Source organism: Centruroides vittatus, unplaced genomic scaffold (assembly GCF_030686945.1).
Source record: "Centruroides vittatus isolate TY-2023 unplaced genomic scaffold, ASM3068694v2 scaffold_1014, whole genome shotgun sequence".
NCBI classification, from domain to species: domain Eukaryota; kingdom Metazoa; phylum Arthropoda; class Arachnida; order Scorpiones; family Buthidae; genus Centruroides; species Centruroides vittatus.
In genome coordinates, this window is record NW_027122665.1 from 651,161 (window position 1) to 671,023 (window position 19,863).

A 19,863-nucleotide genomic window follows, 5' to 3' on the forward strand; every position below is an offset into this window, starting at 1 on the left:
TGAAAAACAGTAACGTATATATACATCAGAATAAAAATATATTCAATATTATAATATATAAATATATATTTTATAAAAATCTAGATCTTTCCTGACTTTATTTATCTTTAATGCTCCTGTATCTAGTATTAAAAGTTGATAGAGTAGAGCATTATCTACTCCAGAATAGCTCGCGGCTCCCAACTTGATATAAAAAATCGCCAGATACAAATGGATTCGAAATTCAACCATTAAATAAATATAAAAGTTTCAATTTATTAAATAATTCACTTTTCTGTAACTACACTCTTTTGTGGTTAGAATGTAAGAGATGAATTTTGCGCTTATTTGGCTGCAATTTTCAAATTATTTTGTCAAAAGGGGGTACAACCTCCCTTCTGAGGCAGTAGGGACCTCGGAAGGGAGGTCGCACCTCTGAATCTTCCACTGTTCAAGGGTTTTAGACACTTGAACAGTGGAGGATTAAGGGGTGCAACCTCCTCATACAATGGTTTAGACCCTAATATTATGTAACGTTTTTGTAAACATCCCTTCTGGGGGTCTTTCCCGTGTAAAGCCTCAGGTAGTAAAGAATTATGTAAGGTGTATTGTTTACTTTCCTCACCCCCCTGTAAAGATTTCTGGAGCTATTGATCCTGTACGAGTATGGAATTTTTTACGACACAATTATGTAATAATAATTAAAATTAATAAATTAGATGTAGAAAATGATAATTAAGAGTTACCTGAGTCCGTAGAGGGTTCCAGAATCGAGAAATTTCAAATTTAAACCCCTTATATCGAGATAGATCAATCGACGAAGCCCAACAAAGCTTGCTGTGGTAAGAATCTCAACAGGATTATGAGATATGTCAAGGAATGATAGATCGGGTATCCTGACCCAAATATGTCGCGGGACATCTCGGAGATAATTTCTGGATAAGTCGAGATGTCTAAGATTTGCCAGGTGAATAAAAGATTGATCAGATAAATTATAAAGGTAATTCCTGGATATTTTTAAATTTCGTAGACTTTTTAAGGGTAAAATCGGTAAATGGGTTAGATTGGTGTTCTTTAAATTTAAATATTTGAGCATTTTTAATGGCATAAATACTTCAGGATCCAATTCACCAATTAGATTATTCGATAGATCCAGCTCTAGTAGGTTATCAAGGCCGAAAAAAGCGCCATCTATCAAATGATTGATTGCATTGGAAGACAAATTTAGTGATTGAAGTGCTCTTAATTGACTTAATCCCTTTACAGATTGCACGAGATTGTGCGACAGATCCACCAAACTCAGGCTGTGTTTCACACCACGGAACGAATTTGTAGGGAAATTGTTAATGGAGTTCCTCGATAAATTAATTTGTTGAAGTTTAGTCCCAGTAAAACAATCGTCCGGTAGTGTTGTTAGGTTGTTTCCACTTAGATCTACGATTCGCAATTTTTGTAAAGTGGAAAATAATTGGGCAGATATCTCTGTTAGGTAATTGTCACTCAGGGATATGATCTGTAATGAGGGACAACCGTAAAAGACGTGGGAGAACAACGAAGTGAAGTAGTTGTGATCCAGCCTCAGCACCTAAAAATACATTAAAAAAATTAATTAATTACTCTTTTTATTAAAATGTGCTTATACAGCCCAACCTCCAATGACGACCACCTCTAAACGCGGCCATTTTTGAAACGCAAACAAGTATGTTCAGAGGTTCGACTGTATTTGACTTTCTGATAGATTTCTCATGGGGATGTTTCTTAATACAGACGAACCTCCCAACGGCGACCACCTCTAAACGGCGCCCGTGTTTTCAGAAACGTTACTTTCCGAAATGCTTACAAAATAATCTCCATACTGCAGCAATGTGTGTCCCCGTCGGTGGCCGTTTTTCACAGGTTTGACTGTAAATTACGTACATCTTTTTTGCTAATTTTTCAAATCATGTAGAGGCTGATTAATAATACTTTTAATGGGGTGTAAAATTATATTAATTGGTGTATTTCTAGTCGGAAAAATATTAACGTATTAACTTGAGAACTTACTTGTAACAATGGGGTATCTGCTAGGGCCTCGTATGTAATATTGGAGAGCGAATTATGAGAAAGGAACAAGTTAAACAACGATTCTCCCATCGGACTCAAGAAACCTTCGGGTATAATTGATATGCTGTTATGACTTAAGTCCAAAGTTCTAACCTCTAAATTATCGTCTTCTAATTCGTATTCTGGTGACACCACTAATTCTCTAATGTCATTATTTGATAAATTGAGATACATGGGGTTGGAGGAATCACCACTTCCATTGAAAATATTGAGCGAAAACACGGTCAGGAAGTTATCCTGCAAGAAAACGTTAGTTAAATGGTTCAAATTTCTAAAACTCCCATCTTCCACGTAAACTAATTGATTATGGGCTAAAACTATGGTGTGCAAGAGTTTCATATCTCTAAATCCATCCTCTCTTATGGCTTTGATTTTATTGTTGTATAGAATTATGCTGGTGACAGACGGGAATTTAGTGAATGTGCCACTATTGATCACGTCTATGTCGTTATTGGATAGAAGTAAACTGTTCACGTGTTTGTGGGTGCTTTGGGGAAACAAACCATCGACAGTTGTCAGACGATTACCCTCCAAATCGAAATGAAAAAGGGTTGGAAGACTGATCAAAGGTGAGACGGTGAGATTGCTGAGAGTGTTGTGGTCCAATTGGAGCCATTTCAATCTACGAAGCTCTTCGAAACGAATCCTTGGCAGTGTCACATGTTCCGTGAATGCATAACTGAAATCTAACATCTCTAAGGTTTCAGAAATCGGCAATAAGAAGTGAGGATCAACAAAAGTGAGCATGTTGTAGGAGAGCCTCAACTCTCTGAGTTTCTTCAGATGGCCGAAGACATCTTCGGAGAGGTCCATTATCTTGTTGCTGGCCAAACTGAGTTTGGTGAGTGATTCGGCCCAGATGAAATCGTCTTTGCCGATCTGGTATATGAGATTGTCTTGCAAACTCAAGCGTAGAAGATTCGTTGAAGAGTTTAGAGCCTCGGATGGAATTCTCTTCAGGAGATTACTCGAAAGATCCAAAACTTGAAGCACTTTCTTAAAACGTCCGAAATCTTTTTGCTTAATTTTTTTCAGGAAATTTCCACGTAAATAAAGATGCGTGAGTTGATTGAGATTAAAGAGGCAAGAAGGAACTTCAGAAAACAGATTAAAACTGAGGTCGATCGTTCTTAAAGTTGACTCTAATCCACGAAAAGAATCTAAAGAACAGGAAGACAATCGATTGTTCGATAAGGAAAGTCTTTCCAGTTTTAATCCATTAAAAGTTGAATTATTTAATGTTTTAAGAAAATTAAATTCTAAATGAAAATCTCGTATGTTGAAAGACGAATTAAATAAGTTCTCAGGAAGTGACGTTATTAAATTATTGCTGAAATCTAACTTTTCCATTTGTTTGACCGGTATCGGTAGGATTTGGGGGATTTCGTGAAATAAATTACCACCTATTTGAAACCAATTGAGGTTTTTTAGATTCGATAAAGCATACAAAGGCACCGAGGTTAGTTGATTGTGCGAAAGTGTAAGTGTAACCAAAGATGGCGGAAAAGGCCTCCCTTCGATTTCTGTAATCAAGTTATTGTCGAGATCTAGAGAAGTTAACGCCGATAATTTGCTAAAAACACCATCTTTAATCTGTGTTAAGTGATTTTCACCTAGAAACAAACTCCTCAACGTGTTTTTACAGCCGAAATTCGCCACCTCTCTCGTCTTCACCTCTTCAATGTCATTGTTATGCAAACTGAGCCATTGAAGATGGTAGAGCTTCCTGATGGATAAACTAGGAATCTCATTTAATCTATTAAAACTTAAATCCAGGGAAGTTAAGTAATGCTCCGTACCCTTGAAAGCTTTGGGGAGAACCTGAGATAATTTATTATGCATTATTCTTAACGAAGATATTTTGCTTTCCTTCAACGAATCGTTGGTGAGTACCAGCAAATCGGACTTCATGATGCTCAACTGGTAAAGCTCGTCTGTAGGTATGTCCGGTAGAAAAGAAAACGGCACACCTAAACACATAATGTCAGCTTGGCTTAAGGTGCAGGTGCATAATGGATTAAAAAAACAGGGCTCCGAAGAGATTTCCAAAAAAGGTAGAAGAAGAACTACCAGTATGGTAGTCTCTATTGGCATCTGTAAAGAAGAAGTAAAGTTTTAATTCTGCTGTTGATGGAAGGAGAAAATAATAAAATGGAGAGTAGATTTAAGGTTTTTTTTTTCTTTCTTTTTTAAGAAAGTGCCATTACCTTTTAACATGGAGGAAAAAGATTTTGAAAGAAAAAGTTAGCGGTGCATTTTATTCTCATAGTCTGACGCTCACATTTTGAGACGATCTTCTTCTCTTTAAAATGAACCTGAAAGAAGAAAAGATAACGTTGCTGACACTAGAGATTTACAGAAGATTGCTTTTTGGCCTTCTACTTCTAAGTGGGCTTAGAAATGTGACGGTTGAAAAATTCCCTTTCTGTCAAGAATACCGAAGATAAAGAAAAGTCAATTACATCATTCACTCTTTATTACTATTTTTTAATAATAAAGAAGTAATACAATTAATTATATACTTTTTTAAATATATATATATATATATTAATTAAACACGCGTTTAAAGTTGGTTGTTTTAAGTGTCTTCATTATAATAAAGGTAATTATTAATTTTCCTCTAACTTTCGGCTCCCGATCTTAGATTAATTTCTGGATAAATCTCTGTTATGAGAGCGAACGAAGATAAAGATAATGCCAGACATTAGTTGAAACTGTAATTTGTCTTGTTTAAGGAACTTCTTATCTTCTTCCTGCGCTTAAACTGCTTCAAGTTCTTACTTTTTTCCAGCAGAATTTAGGTATTTTACATTTCTATTGCCTGTATTCTTTGGTGTAAATCGCTAAGGGGGAGGGCATCGACGATACAGAGCAATCGCAATACTTTATCTCTCTATTGATCTGTGATTTCAATGCATAAATCATCGCACCCATCTACTATAGATGTATAATTTATATGCATAAATCAGTAATCTGACAATTTTTCTATGCGTGGTACGGGTTATTTTACTCGGAAACTTGCCCTAAATCAATTATACAGGTTCCAAAATACCGTAGCATTTGTTAAATTCCCAGTGTTTGGTTGAAATGTGGCGTACGTCGGGGATATATTATACAGAATATCAGGATTAGATATTTATTTAGTGGGACAGTAGTCGTGGCTTAGAATGTATTATAACCCACGTAACACTTAAACAAAGAGTAAGTTAAGTAAACAAAGGCGGTAATTCGGTCTGCAACAACCCGTTTCTCAATTAATATTTCGGAATGGTGTATTGAGTTGGCAAGTTTTGGCCATTTCTCAGATTCCCAAGAGGGGAGAGAATAGAAGCGAAGCAGATATTTGTTCTACTCATCAGCAAAATGTCACAGGTAATTGGCGAGATGTGGGACAACGTGCAGAGAGTAGGTAACGACTTTCTCCCAAGGCGAAGAAACGATCGATGATGTGAAGCAAAAACACTTTCTCTTTCTAGAAAAGAATTCATTATCACTTTAGCTTTTTATTTGCTCCTTGTTTCACTTTATAAAATACTCCTCTCTCACTTCTCGACAAAGAAATATTTTCCAAAATAAACTGCATCGAGATAAACAATATTTTTTTTTTCTTGTTTTTTAAATTCCTAAACTCGAGTAGAATACATTTCTATACATCTTCACGGTGCAGAATTGTTTACAGAATTCTAATTTAATAAATTTAACCTCTTTATTTTATTCAATTTTAAGAATTTAACAAGCTAACGATGATATATTTTTTTTCTAAATTTAGCATCATTCCTCTCTCCATCATCTTTCTCTTCATCATCTCGCTACTCTCTCTCAATCATCTTTCTCTCTATTTTTACTCTTCTTTTTTTATTCTCATCTCCTTTTCTGTACTCTCAATTATCTCTATACTTCCATCTCTCTTTCTCTCACTTTCTTCTGATAAAATTGCAAGTTAAGATGAGAGAGATGAAACTACCAAGATAAAAACCCTATGAAAACTACTTCAAATTAATAATAATTTATAAATAAACTTAAATTAATTTAGCAAATATTATAAATTTAAATATTCATAAACATCTAAATCGGATTTTCAATGATAGAAATGCTTTGAAAGTAAATACTAAATTATTAAACATTTTTGAAATGTCATCATTTAAATAATTCTAGAAAGAAAAATATGTAAAATAATACCAAATATTCTTATTTATAAGATTATAAGTCACGTGTCCGAAAATAGTTACCTTTGTTTTGAAAATTCGCCAAAGTAATAACGGTGAAACCTGTACAGAACGGAACCCGAATAGAACAAAAGCTGGGGAAGAATACCGATTTACGCAGGTTCTACCGCATTTAATTAAAGGGCAACCACTTAATGAAGGGCATATTGACCTTTAATAACTGCTCCTTGTTGAAATTACTCTGAATAGTTTCCTTTTTATTTGAAGATTTCTTTGGAAGGAAGTTTCTTTTTCATTAAAAGTATCCTTCAATAATTGAAAGAGCTCTTAAAGTGAAAGTAAACGGCAGTCATTAAATAGAAAATGTCAATAATAAATGTCCTTTCGTTGAAGATTTCTTTTCAATTATTAAAAGAAATCTTCAACGAAAGGGAATTTATTATTGAAAAGATGTTTTGAAGAAGAGCAATCGTTCTAGAAATTTTGAAGAGCGATCGTTCAGAGGAAGAAAATCTTTAACGAAAGATAATAATCGAAAGCCAATGGCAATCGATAAAGGGCAATTATTACTGAAGACCGCTTTCAGTTATTAGAGAAAACCCCTTAATTAACGAAGGGCAAGCATTAAAAAGACTCCATAATGGCTGCTCTTCGTTAAAGTTGAAGCGTACTTTCAGTGAACGTTTCTTAAAATTGAAGCTTCATTTCAGTGATTGCCCTTCACTCGAGATTTTCTATAATTGTTATTAACATTTCCACTTACTGACCCCATTCGAGTGCCTTTCGGTCATTGAAAAATCTTTAATGAAGTCAATAATTGAAAGAAATCTTCAATTATTATCGAAGGAAGTCTTTATTGAAATGCAATCATTTAAGGGAATTATTAACGAAGTGCAGCCATTAAAGTGATTTACAATGAAGGGCAATTATGAAAGTACTCGAAAACTCAGAAATTTACAGTTACAGTTTATGTTTACTCTAATCTACTCAACTATAAATTTATATGTACAATAATCGCAACCGAACTATTATTAATAATGGAAACTGGAATACAGTAGACAGTGGAAAACTATTCACAATGGAAATTTTTAACGCTTTTAACTCCTCCCTATCATGTATCATTGAACCATTATGTAAATGCAAGTGTCCTTTAACGACTGTAACTTTTATAACTCCACGAAATTCCGAATTTTCCTATAAAATATAAGGAATAAAACTAATAATGGGAAATTTTTCAGTGTATGAGGGGCGAATATTCCATGCATATTCGATTTACAAGAAGTGGAAAATAAGTAAGAAGTGGAGAAATCAAGTAGAATAGAGAAAAAGTAAGAAATTACTCACTAAATTCAGAAGGAAGTCGAAAGAAACTCACTAGGACAAGAAGAATTCACTAGGGTAAGGAAGAGAAACTTCATTAGGTTAGGGGAAAAGTAACTAAAATACATTAGAAAGAAGGGAAATTTCCCTAGACTACGAGAAAGGAAAATTTCCCTAGACTACAAGAAAGAGAAATTTCCCTAGACTAGGAGAAAGAGAAATTTCACTAAACTAGAAGAAAGGGAAATTTCCCTAAACGAGGAGAAAGGGAAATTTCCCTAGACTAAGAAAAAGAAATTTCCCTAGACTAGGAAAAAGAAAAATTTCACTAGACAAGAAAAAAAAATAGTCTAGTGAACACCACCAGGTTGGAAAGAACTGAATAAAATTCACTAGGCTAAGAAAAAAAAGGGAAATTTCTCCAGGCTAAGAAAAACAAAAAAGGTAATTATTAGGCTAGAAAAAAAGAAAACTTTACAAGAAAAAAAGAGAAAAGAAATATAAAGAAAAAGGGAAAATTCACTAGACTAGAAAGAGAAGAACTTTCACTAGGTTAGAAAGAAAATGAATAAAATTCACTAAGCTAAAGAAAGTGGGAAAAACTCATTAGATTAGAGGAGTAGGAGAGAAAAAATTCTTCAACATCATCTAGATTTATAGGAAGGTAAATTTAAAATAAATGCCTTACGAGTCACCTTTAATTTAACACTGGAGTAAAGAAGGCATTTTTGATTATTACACATAAATATAAACTTGATCATTTCCAAAATAGTAAAAGGGCATTAAAGTAGGGGACAATCCATTATCATAAAAAAAACATTTCCTTAATATTTAATGAGAGTTTAAAGCAATTCTCGATAGAAATAGAACGAAAGTTTCACATTAAAAAAGATGTGTAAGTGGTCAAAATAGATTGTTTGCTTATCTAATCTTTGTTTTCCCCCTTTTCTGCAGTGGAAAAAAACCGAAGAATAAAAGAGAGAAAAAATAAAAGGAGAAAAAAAAATTTCGGTGGAAAAACCAAAGTAAATTATTGCAAAGAGGTAATTTCCTTTGTCTCAACAAACTCCTACGGCAGGATTAAAAACAATTATTTTTTGATACGCGAGATGCGATAATAGTTTTTTATGCTCCTTGACAAGTACTTGTTAGACAAAGAGATGTATTATCTTTAAATGTTCTTCGCGTATTTTTTTAAAACCTCCGCCATTTTCATTACGAATGTCTTTCAATTGACAATCGGAAGGGGCGCGGAATTCCTCCCGTTTTCTCATCAAATTTTAATAATAGAAACGTGCAGATTTAATCTGGAGTTAAGTAAAATATGAAGGAATGATTTTTTACCTCTCTTGGAATTAAAAAATGAGTCCTTTCCTGTTAAAAATTTTTTTATAAAATTACTTTTTTCTTTCTTGCAACTTGGAGAGGAAGGAAGCAACTAGGAAAGGAATGAAGCAACTAGGAAAGGAATGAAGCAACTAGGAAAGAAATGAAGCAACTAGAAGGGGAATGAAGTAACTAGGAGGAGAATGAAGAAACTAGGAAAGGAATAATGCAACTACGAGGAAAATGAAGCAACTAGAAGGGGAATGAAGCAACTAGGAAGGGAATAAAGCAACTAGGAGGAGAATAAAGCAACTAGGAGGAGAATGAAGCAACTAGGAGGAGAATGAAGCAACTAGGAGGAGAATGAAGCAACTAGGAGGAGAATGAAGCAACTAGGAGGAGAATGAAGCAACTAGGAGGAGAATGAAGCAACTAGGAGGAGAATGAAGTAACTAGGAGGAGAATGAAGTAACTAGGAGGAGAATGAAGCAATTAGAAGCAGAATGAAGCAACTAGTAAGGGAATAAAGCAACTAGGAGGGGAATGAAGCCACTAGGAGGAGAATAAAGCAACTAGGAGGGGAATGAAGCCACTAGGAGGGGAATGAAGCAACTAGGAGGGGATGAGGCAACTAGGAGGGTCGATACGCATTTTGATTGAACAGAATAATTAATAACTCGGAAAGGTATTAAATTAAAAAATAAATAAAACAATTTCTTATCCAAAATAAATGTAAATATTTGTAAAATTTTAGTGTCGAATACTGTAAAGAACTCCAAAAAAATCTCGTGTTTTGGTGGGGGTTGCTGAGTGTTGATTAGTTTGATAACGCCAGAATAAATTCTGATATAAAAGTTGTAAAAGATGTCAAAATACATTAAACAGATTGCTTCAACGGTTAGCAAATTAACAAAGAGGAAGATGCTTCAATGGTTTTATGATTCTTTCCTTTAATAAACACTCTGCGAATTGGTACTAACGCCTGCCTCAGATCGATGTTTGATGTCATAAAGTTAGGATTCAAACATCGTTTGCAATTCGTTAAGCGAAATCTGGACATTTGCAACATTTCCTGATGGATCTGCAACGTCTTTCTTAGTCCAAATTACGTTTCGGAGTGGTTAAAAATTAATTTGATTATTCTCGGCTCATCGTTATGACGTTTATGATTAGTTAATGATCGGTTTCCAGAGGCTCATCACTTGAACCGTCCTTCGATCCTAAGCATCAATTCTCATAAATTACGTGTCTTATTTGCGTTATTTTGTGTAATTTTACACGTTAAAGATGCTCTAAACGTTTAAAGCATAATCAAGAAAAGTTAAACAGCATAAAAACATGCGTAAGGGGGTGCTTAGATACGTAATCCTCAAGTTGTATGTAAAAGATCGTTGGGAGCTACATAAAACTGTATAAAAATGTACAAATTAAGATAAAAATATAGGAAAACACAATTCAAAAGTGAACAGTAAGACACCAAAATTCCCGTACAAAAGAAAATGAAGTAAGATCATGATTAATGTACAAAGATTGCTTCAAGAAGATCTCTGGCAACTGTATTAAACTGTATAAAAATATTGAAAAACGCAATGTAAAAATGTACAATAAAGTTCAAAATCCACGTACAGAAAAAAAAATTAAAGTGGGAATATCGAAGATTTTGAAGAAAGATATAACTGGTTTACGTACAAAGAGTGCTTCAAGAATGCAAGTATCAATATAAAACTCTCTCAATGCTGGGTGTGTGGAGTGGGTGTTTGTAGACATGCAAACAGGAAATAACTAAATACAAAACCATTCCCAAGAAGAAGGGGAGGGGCGTGAAACGCGAACACAAAAGAAGCAAAGTCATATTCTAAGCTATTAATTCGTTCAGTGAGCAGCAAATCGAGTTAAAGGATTTCTTGCACCCTCGGGATTGTCTTCTCACTTTACTGTCAGATTCCGTCTCTTAACCAAAGTCTCAATTCTGCATTTCTCTGGGTATAAAGCACTTTTTACGATCTTCTATGCCTTTCTTGCACTTTCATAACTTCTCTCTTCGTATAATAATTACCCAATTTCTTTGAATGTTTTATGTCTCTCCCCAAGGGGTGGTTTACACATGGCCACTCTAAAGACATGGAAATTTTCACAATTTTACGATCAAATCTTTAAATAAACTGTAAAATCTCCTTAAAAAATTAAATTTCCAATCAATTTACATAATTAATTTCCCTTATATTTGTACGCGAAACAATTGATTCCATTCCAAAGATTCTGATCCTCCATCCAAGTATTTAATCGGTTTCTAAATTTAACTGAGTTAATTAAACTTAATTAAGATTATAATTAAGATTTGAAGCTCGAATTTCATTTGGAAATCACGTAAGGGAAGCGTATCGTAGTGTTATTTACGTACTGTACGGGGCCTCAATTTGATAAAATTGAATTAAATAGATGAAAGCTTAAGGCAGGAGGCCCCAATTAACTATATACTGCTTTGGGTTACTATATACAAACTTCGGGCCTGGACCGGAAGCCACGTGATTTCAATTCAAAAATTTCCTTTCAAAGATGACCGGCACGACTCCACTGTTATCAGGAAAAGTATGATTTACAGGGGTAATATATTACTAATTTGAAATCGAGAGCATATTTTTTAAATTAAATTAAATAAAAATATGATTAAAAATTGCAGCCCGTAATTTTTACTGATTGTTTCTAGATTACTTTATCTGATTGGAGCGTACGTGCGTGTGTCTGTGTGTAATATATATATACATTTTTAAAAAAAGATTTATAGATGCATTTTAAATTTATTTTTTAGAGGATAAATCGTTCTAACGTCCTTTATCGAACAGAAAACTGAAAGGCAGAATTTCGTTCAGTAATAAATATATAGAGCGACATACAGAGCTACTTTCTCTATTGATTTTTGTCAAGTTTTTCAGGAGGACAAAGTTGTAAAACTGACTAAAAACAACTCGACCTCCCTCCAAACTAATGTCAATCGTTATATTTATTCTTCTTTATTTTATTATTTTTTTTCCTTGTATATATTTTATTAAATCGGACATTTTCGAATATCAATAAGAAAGTTCTTTCTTTGAATATTCCAAAGTAGAATAATGGTTTAGGTAAATACTCCAAAAGAAAAAATCTTTTATTTTCCTGTTTTCCTTCTTTAATATTGGAGGAAAAAACTGTATAAAATAGAAAATCAAAACATAATTTCTTCTTTCTCTGTTCAATTGGAAACTGATACATTTGAACCTCTTAAAACGGCCACCTCTTAGTAACGATCAAGTGGCTATTTTCTTTTCGGGAAATTCTTTTTTTGTATCAAATGTATATGAAATAACCTCCGAACAACGGACATTTTTTATGTTCTCGTCTATGGCCGTTGCTCGAAGGTTGGATTGTGATTTTTTTCGATTTATTTAATTTATTCTCTAGAATTTTGCAGAAACCTACAAAACCTGTATAAAGAATTGTAAAAACTATAAAACCTGTGTAAAGAACCTGTAGATTTTATATAACCTGTATAAAGAATTGTAAAAACTACAAAACCTGTGTAAAGAACCTGTAGATCTTATATAACCTGTATAAAGAATTGTAAAAACTACAAAACCTGTGTAAAGAACCTGTAGATCTTATAAAGAACCTGTATAAAGAACCCGTAGATAAGAAAAATCTATAGAAACTCCTACAAATTCTATAGCTGTACCCTCTTTATAAATACACTACAGATATAAAAAAGGAAAGCAATAAATAACCAAGGTTATACTTTTCACAATAAAAAGAAATAATGAAGACAGACAGCAAAGTAAGTTACTACAACGCTTTACCACGATAAAGAAAGAAAGGAAGAGCACCTCACGCGTCACTACACTAATCAAAAGCAGCAGGAAAAAAAAGGAAAAACTGTAATATTTTCAAAAAAAGTACGCTGCAACTTCTTCAATAATAGTTGGAGGGGGGCCAACAAAGCAATAATTTACTTTCTCACCCCACAATAGCGGAGTGATATTTTTCTTTCCAATCTGTACATCGTTGTATCCAAGCTTCTAATTGGGTAACACATCCCTCTTATCATTTCTACACCAGTAGTCCCACGAGTGCTTTACTTTTGTCTCCTTTTCTCCGTTTCACTTTCACTCGACAAGAAAAGGGAAAAGTATTGTCGGAAACACCAGAAAATACAAAATATTTTGTAATTTAGTGTAGGAAATTCTCGGAAGTTTCAACCCCCCTTCCACAGTTAGCAGGTGATATTCCCTGAAGAATGATCAAGTCGTGGCTTATCTTACTATACACATTGATAGACGGCCAAAGACTTTGAAGATCAACTTTACACTTACTAATTACATCATTATTACGTCGCTTAACGTTTTTCTTTCGTTTGTTATACCTGGTTTCATGCAGTGGAGCGTACACTAAAAGCCGATAAGACCTAAATGTAATTAACTGTAACAGGCTGAGATATCGCAGTGTTTGATTATCTGCGAGCTAAAGATGGGATGCTGCTGCTGCTCCTCCGCATCCTCAGCATCCTCCTCCAATTTTTTCCTTCTTTTTTTTGTTTTCTGCTCATTTCCAATTCGTATCCAGATCAATTTAAGATAAGAGTTTTGAGAGACGAGTCAATAAATTTATTTGACGTTAATAAATTTGCATTTATTAAATTTATTTTTAGAAATTAAACTTGATTTTTATTGCTAATTCTTCATTTCTCTCTTCGTTTTTAATCCCCATGCTGTTGTATATAATAGAGGGAAATTGTCAGACATGACCCCCTCATCAAGATTCTTTACATTTTCGGACTCGTAGGGACCTGCAAACGTAAATATTTAGTGATTTTTTCTGTATGTATGGATGTTTATGTATAGGGGGAAGATTTTGTTTACCTACTTTGAAGCTTAATAACTCACGTGCCTTTTGTCAAAAATTCCTGAAATTTTGCAGTAAGGTTTGTGTATTAAGTGGTTTGATGCTGTTAAATTTTGGAGGTTAAAGGTCGAAGGAATGGGGAGATACAGCGGGTCGCGTGTGGTATCTCGAGTGGGGTCGAACTTAATGAAGATTTCACTCGTTATTAGCATTTACATTCTTTTTTAATTTATAAAACTCGTTTCTACCCCGAAAATTAAGCTTATTGCATCTTGTAATAATTAATAAAATAAGTTTTTTAAATAAAATTTCGTAACACGTGGCGCTAGACACAATTTTAACTCTTAGCCGAGAAAGTTGCGCAACTCGTTGCTTGATTTTCTTGAGTTATTTTAAGTAAATTTCCTACCGAAAATTCTAATTTACGAATTTTATTTCTTGAAAAGTAATTAATTAATAATAACAATAATAAATTAGCTAATAATTGTAAGTACAGTGATCCTGTCTGAAACGTAATTTAAATAAAACGGAAACCTGCCTAAATAGGAAAAATTCTTCGGAACGGAACCATTTTCTATGTTAAGAAAAACCTGTTCAAAACGGACTCCCGCCAAAGCGAAAATATGTTCCGATTAACACAGGTTTTACTGCAAATAAATAGAAATTGCGTGAATGAAAGTGAAGACGTAGCTTGCTCCACCCAAATTCATTAAACTGGATAATGAATGAATGAATATAAAATTCAAAAAATATTTTTTCCTCCGCCCAAAAATCAAATTAAGAATGAATAAATGTAAAATTAATGAGTGAAATCATTAAAAATATGTCATACTCCGCCCAAAAATGTAAATAAAATAAATGATAATACTGTACTGTACGTATTTACGAAATGTAAGTCGAACCTTCCGGCCACGTCTATACGACGACCGTTACAAAATTAAACGTAAGGAAATGATATAAAATATGATTTTCTTGGCGAAAAATATACAGTGAAACCTGTCTAAATCGGACCCTCTACAAGACGGAAACCCGTCTAAACGGAAAACAAATCTAGAAACTTAACGACTTTTTATATAAAATACTATTACAAGTCGAAAACCTGTCTAACGCGGCAAACGAAATACATTCTACGCACCTGAGTAAAGCGGAATTTGGTATATTATTATATAAAATCTAGTTATTTTTGGAGAGAAAAAAAGCCACAATGTCTCTCGTGTTCCGTCTTAGACAGGTTTTTTTTGTATAAAATTCAGCTTTTTGATGAGAAAAAAAGCCATAAATTTCGCAAATTTTCATTAAAAAATTAATCATATAGAACTTTTAACAGAAGAATTTATCAAAAATGCGAGGACATTTCTAAATACAGCAACGAAACGGCATACCATAACCATTAATTTCTTTATGCTAATTAGCTAATTAACCATTTAATTATATTGAAAATTAATTATTCATTCATAACACAATTTAATTATAATTAATTTAAAATATTTCACGTACTATGAGAACTCGAATTACGTGTAATACAAATTTAAGTAAGGGGCACTCTGATAACACGAGAGATTAAAGGGAAAATACGGGGGGAAAAAGTCGAAAATCGTCCGAAAAAATATCAAATTTTCCTTCATCGCACATTAAGAAAGGGAAAATACAGGGGAAAAAAACGTTGACGATACATAAACATGGCGGCTCGGGCGGTTTATTACACGGAAAAAGTGAATTGATCCTAAGCTATTCTCCATTAAGGCTACGAAAAAAAAAAATATATAAGGGAGATGGAAGTAAAGTTATCATGTCAACGGCAAAATCATGTTACCTCGACTTCCACCTTAACCAATCAAGGGCTAATAGATTGAGCAATCAGCAGAGGAATTCCGAATTCAATTTAATTTGTTACTGTAGAAGTTTTATTCTTACTCTCTATACGTTCCATTGTTTAGAAAAGTCTATCAATCCTTCTTGTTGTTGAAATAGCATTTTATGAGCTAAACTAAGAAGAAATAGCTTGGGAGAAATGTTTCCTTGAAGATAAATTACTCCTGCTTGGTCAATATTGTACCAATTCTATTAGAAAATTTCCGGTTGGGCCATATTAGTGCCTTATTTGTGCGATAGATGGTGCGAGCAGTGTTGCCACCCCTGAGTAAATTGTCGTTTTAAGATATTTAAATATTCATTGTTTATCGTCGTAAGTTTATCTATATTTTAAAATTTATTTGTTGTTTGTTTATGTATTCGAATTACTATTTGATTAGTAAAAATTGATAGTGAAATATTAAACGAACTCTCGGAGCAGTTGCAATGGTTATAAATTAAAGATAAACGTTATAAACAATTGTAAATGTTCGAGTTGAAGAATTCGTAGTCCATTGGGAGAGTTTAAATAATTTGATTTCTCGGATTTAAAATACTGCAAGATTTCTTAGATTATTAATGGAAAAAATCGGGTGAGAAGAATCCATTGGGCGAATTTTACGTGAAGAAATCACTATTTGGAAAAGTCGGGTGTAAGAAACCATTGGAAGAGTCTAAATCTTGGAATCCAACAGAAGGAATTGGGGTATAAGAATTTCGGTTTAAGAAATCTTTGGAAAACTCGGGCAAGGGAAACCATTACTAGATACTTGGATCTGAGGAACCATTGGAAGAGCCTAAATCTAAGCACCAATTAGACGAAATTCGAGTGTAAGAAACCATTGGAAGAGTTAAATTTAAGAATCCATTAGGAGAAATTTGGGTGTAAAGAACCGTTGGAAGAATTTCAGTTTAAGAAATCATTAGAAAACTCGGGCGAGAGAAACCATTACGAGAAACTTGCATGTAAGGATCCATTGGAAGTATATGTCTCGGAAATTATTAGGAAAACTCAAATGTAAAGGAAAATATTAAAATAATTCAAATGTAAGAAAAAAAGCTAACACGAAAGCTTATAGAGAAATTCCAATGTATGAAACCATTTTTAAAGAGCACATACGTAAAAAAACCTATTGTGAACGTTTAGATATAAGAAACCGTTAAAACATTAAACGATAATAAATTTATACAAATAATAACGATTGAAGTAACGCAACACGCTACTCGAAGGACTTAATTAAAACAATGGCAATGAACAGTCCTGGACTTAGGGTTCTAGGGCCCCCTCTAGTTCCTTGCCCATTGAAATTTACAAGACGTCCGCATGCGTATTTGAAATAGTTAGCTATTTAGTTAATAGCTTATTATAAATGAATACACTAATAAGAAGAAGATAAGGCATTAGTTGCAAAATTTTGCTCCCTCCCCCCTTGACAATTGATAAATACACCCAAATAGCAGTAAATTAGAAAGACGTACAGAACATTATTTTGCAGCTCTCCTAATTTGTCTGGTAACAAATTACATGAATTATAATACAGTTCTAATAATGACAAACAATAAGAATGGTAACAACTATTTGAACAATTTACAGTGACAATCCTAAATATTATCTTCGTTACTTAAATTTCAATTAAAGCCTCAATTACGACTTGATTAAAACTAAAAATATTTACTGAATGCAATTTGAATAGCCATCAAAATCAACCGTTTTTTTTCCCCTAGACACTTAAACTGCACTCGCTTCGGAAAAGGGAAAAAATTCAGTCATTAAATATAATTTAAGCGAAGTATTTTATATTGACGAAATGAAAACTTTCAATAATTAAATCTTAGAATCAATAAAGCGAATCATTAAAGATTATAATCGAATTATTTTATTTTGTACATGTATATTTAAAAAAAGAAATCAAAATCTTGACTCCAAACCAATTAATCTTTCTCTCTCAAATTGGAAAAAAAATGGCGGACTAATCTTTATCCACTTCCATTTTTTTTTGGAGAGGAGGGAGGGAAATATTTAAATTCGTTTTTAATGTTTATAATACGATTATAAATATTTTTTCCTTCTTAAATCATTGTTTAAATTCTTCTCTATTAAATATTAAACGAGTTTTAGTAGAAGAAGAATTATACCTTTCTGTGAAGAGGGAATTAATTGATCGCCATTGTAACTAACAAAATTAGCTTCTGCTGGTGTGTGCGCGCGTGTTTTTTTTAAAGTTAATGTCAGTTTTTACGACATTGAAACACACTTTAGAATCTACAGAGAGGGGGGAAAAAAAGAAGGTGGAATTTCCTTTTCGTCGACCAAGTAGAAAATCTTGCAACCCTTTTGAAGTTAGAAACGAACCATTTGGCCTTCGACAGAAGCTCTTGTGAGCAAACCTCCTCATCCATCATAGCTAATCTTTCTCGAAAAGTTGATGGCAAAGAACTTAAAAAATAAAAAAATAAATAAAATAATAAAATAAAAAAAAAATTCAGGTTTAATCATCTGTTCAAACTGCGGCTATGTCTGGCAAAGCAGAATTATCTTTAAGAGGCTTCTAAGTAAAATTTATACAAATTTCTTTTCTTTTTTTTTCTTTATCCTTTTCTTTTTTTCCTTTTGAAGGGATGTAATTAATTGCACGACTAAAATTTAGGTCATTCTTTTCTTTCCTTTATTCACCACAACGTTATCTTCGTCCATATTAGTGTGGGGATTTTTCTTTTATTTTTATTCATGGTAAGGATTTTTCTGTTTGTTTTAAAGATTTTTACTGTACATAAAAATGGAAATTAATATTATTATTATTTTTTTCTCCCGTTATAGTTAATCACTTATAAAAATAAAACGGTTTAGTTATTGTATAATGGGTAGAAACCTTTACTAATTCAATATTTTTATATACGTGTAAAGGAAGAAAATTGCATATTCTTAGAAATAAAACTGAATTTTTGAAGAAAATAACACCTATTTTTAGTTTTCGTATGTACTTTTTGCTTTCTGAAAACTACAGTCAATAGCGCAGTTAGAAACGGCCCTGGTTCCCTTCCCTTTTTAAATAAATAAATCAAGAAAGAAGACAAATAATGGCACTGAAAGGACCCGCTCAGAGTGGTCGAATTAACAGGTTTCTCTATAAATATATACATGTTCATCCACAACAACTGGCGACTGTGAATGAAGAGTATCTACCACTGTGGCACCTCTGTACCACTGTGGGCCACATTGGTACAGAGGTTTTACAGCTAATATTGAGTATATTTACAGTTATGCCGTTAATTACAGGGTGAGTTTTCTAAGAAACCTCCATACTTTATCATTCTTCCAAAAATTGTACGCTTGCTGCTTGCTAAAAATCTTGTTTTCTGAGGTACCACGCTTTAAAAAAAATTGTAATTTTTTGAAAAGAAGAAAATATACAACGTGTATTTTCTAAATAACCTGAATACTTTTCTATTCTTCCACAAAAAATATATATTTTCTGCATTCCAAAAGTATGTCTTCCTCTTCAAAGAGAAAGGCATAGATCCATTTTACCAATATAAAGTGACATATCTCTTTTTTTTATAAAAAAAAAGACATGTTCTTCCGCTTTTCGAGAAAATAATATTCTACCGTTTCCTAAAAATAGCAAAATTTCCTTTTATAGAGGAACCGCTCTTTCATTTTTTGAAGAAAATATCAAATTCGAATTTCAAAAAAGTGGAACAATCTTCCGTTTTGTAAAAGTAAATGAAGGGTCTTCTGTTTTCTAAGAAAATATTCTAATGTTTTTTTTCTTAAAAAAGCGAGATTTTCTGCCGTTTCCTAAAAAAAAGTCACGTTTATTTTTCGAGAAACAAATGTCATATAATAAGATGACATTTTCCACGATATACACAGAAATTTAAGATTTTTACTAGGTTTACACGATGGAAAATAAATTATTTACGGAATTTTCAGTCGTTAAACACCAGAGAAAAACCACTAAAAGGCCTTTACAATTTAGAATCTCGTCTTCCTCATATTTGTTACCTTAAGGCCCTCGTACCCATTTATCAAATTGCGTACCTTAATACTTTACAATTTACAGTCACGTGTTTCTCGCATTCGATAACTTAAGGCCTCTCAATTTAGGGCCTCGCATCTATCCAATTTCACAATTCAATGTTTCACAGTCCACAGTCATTTTTCTTAATCTGATACTTCAAAGACCTCAATTTCTTATATTTTATACCTTATGACCTCATGAATAAAGCCTCATACTTTTCAATT

General features: G+C 33.0%; 1 protein-coding gene across 1 annotated transcript in view; it reads right to left on the minus strand.

Moving 5' to 3' along the window:
* Nucleotides 1–19,863, minus strand: part of LOC136986154 (chaoptin-like) — a 59,198-nt gene that overhangs the window by 3,698 nt on the left and 35,637 nt on the right. The window contains exons 2-4 of the mRNA XM_067283638.1: nucleotides 4,290–4,397; nucleotides 2,023–4,176; nucleotides 726–1,564 (exon numbers count right to left, since the gene is read on the minus strand). Coding sequence (XP_067139739.1) covers nucleotides 726–1,564; nucleotides 2,023–4,176 — 2,993 coding nt within the window. The 5' untranslated portion in view covers nucleotides 4,290–4,397. The remainder of the gene's footprint in view (nucleotides 1–725; nucleotides 1,565–2,022; nucleotides 4,177–4,289; nucleotides 4,398–19,863) is intronic.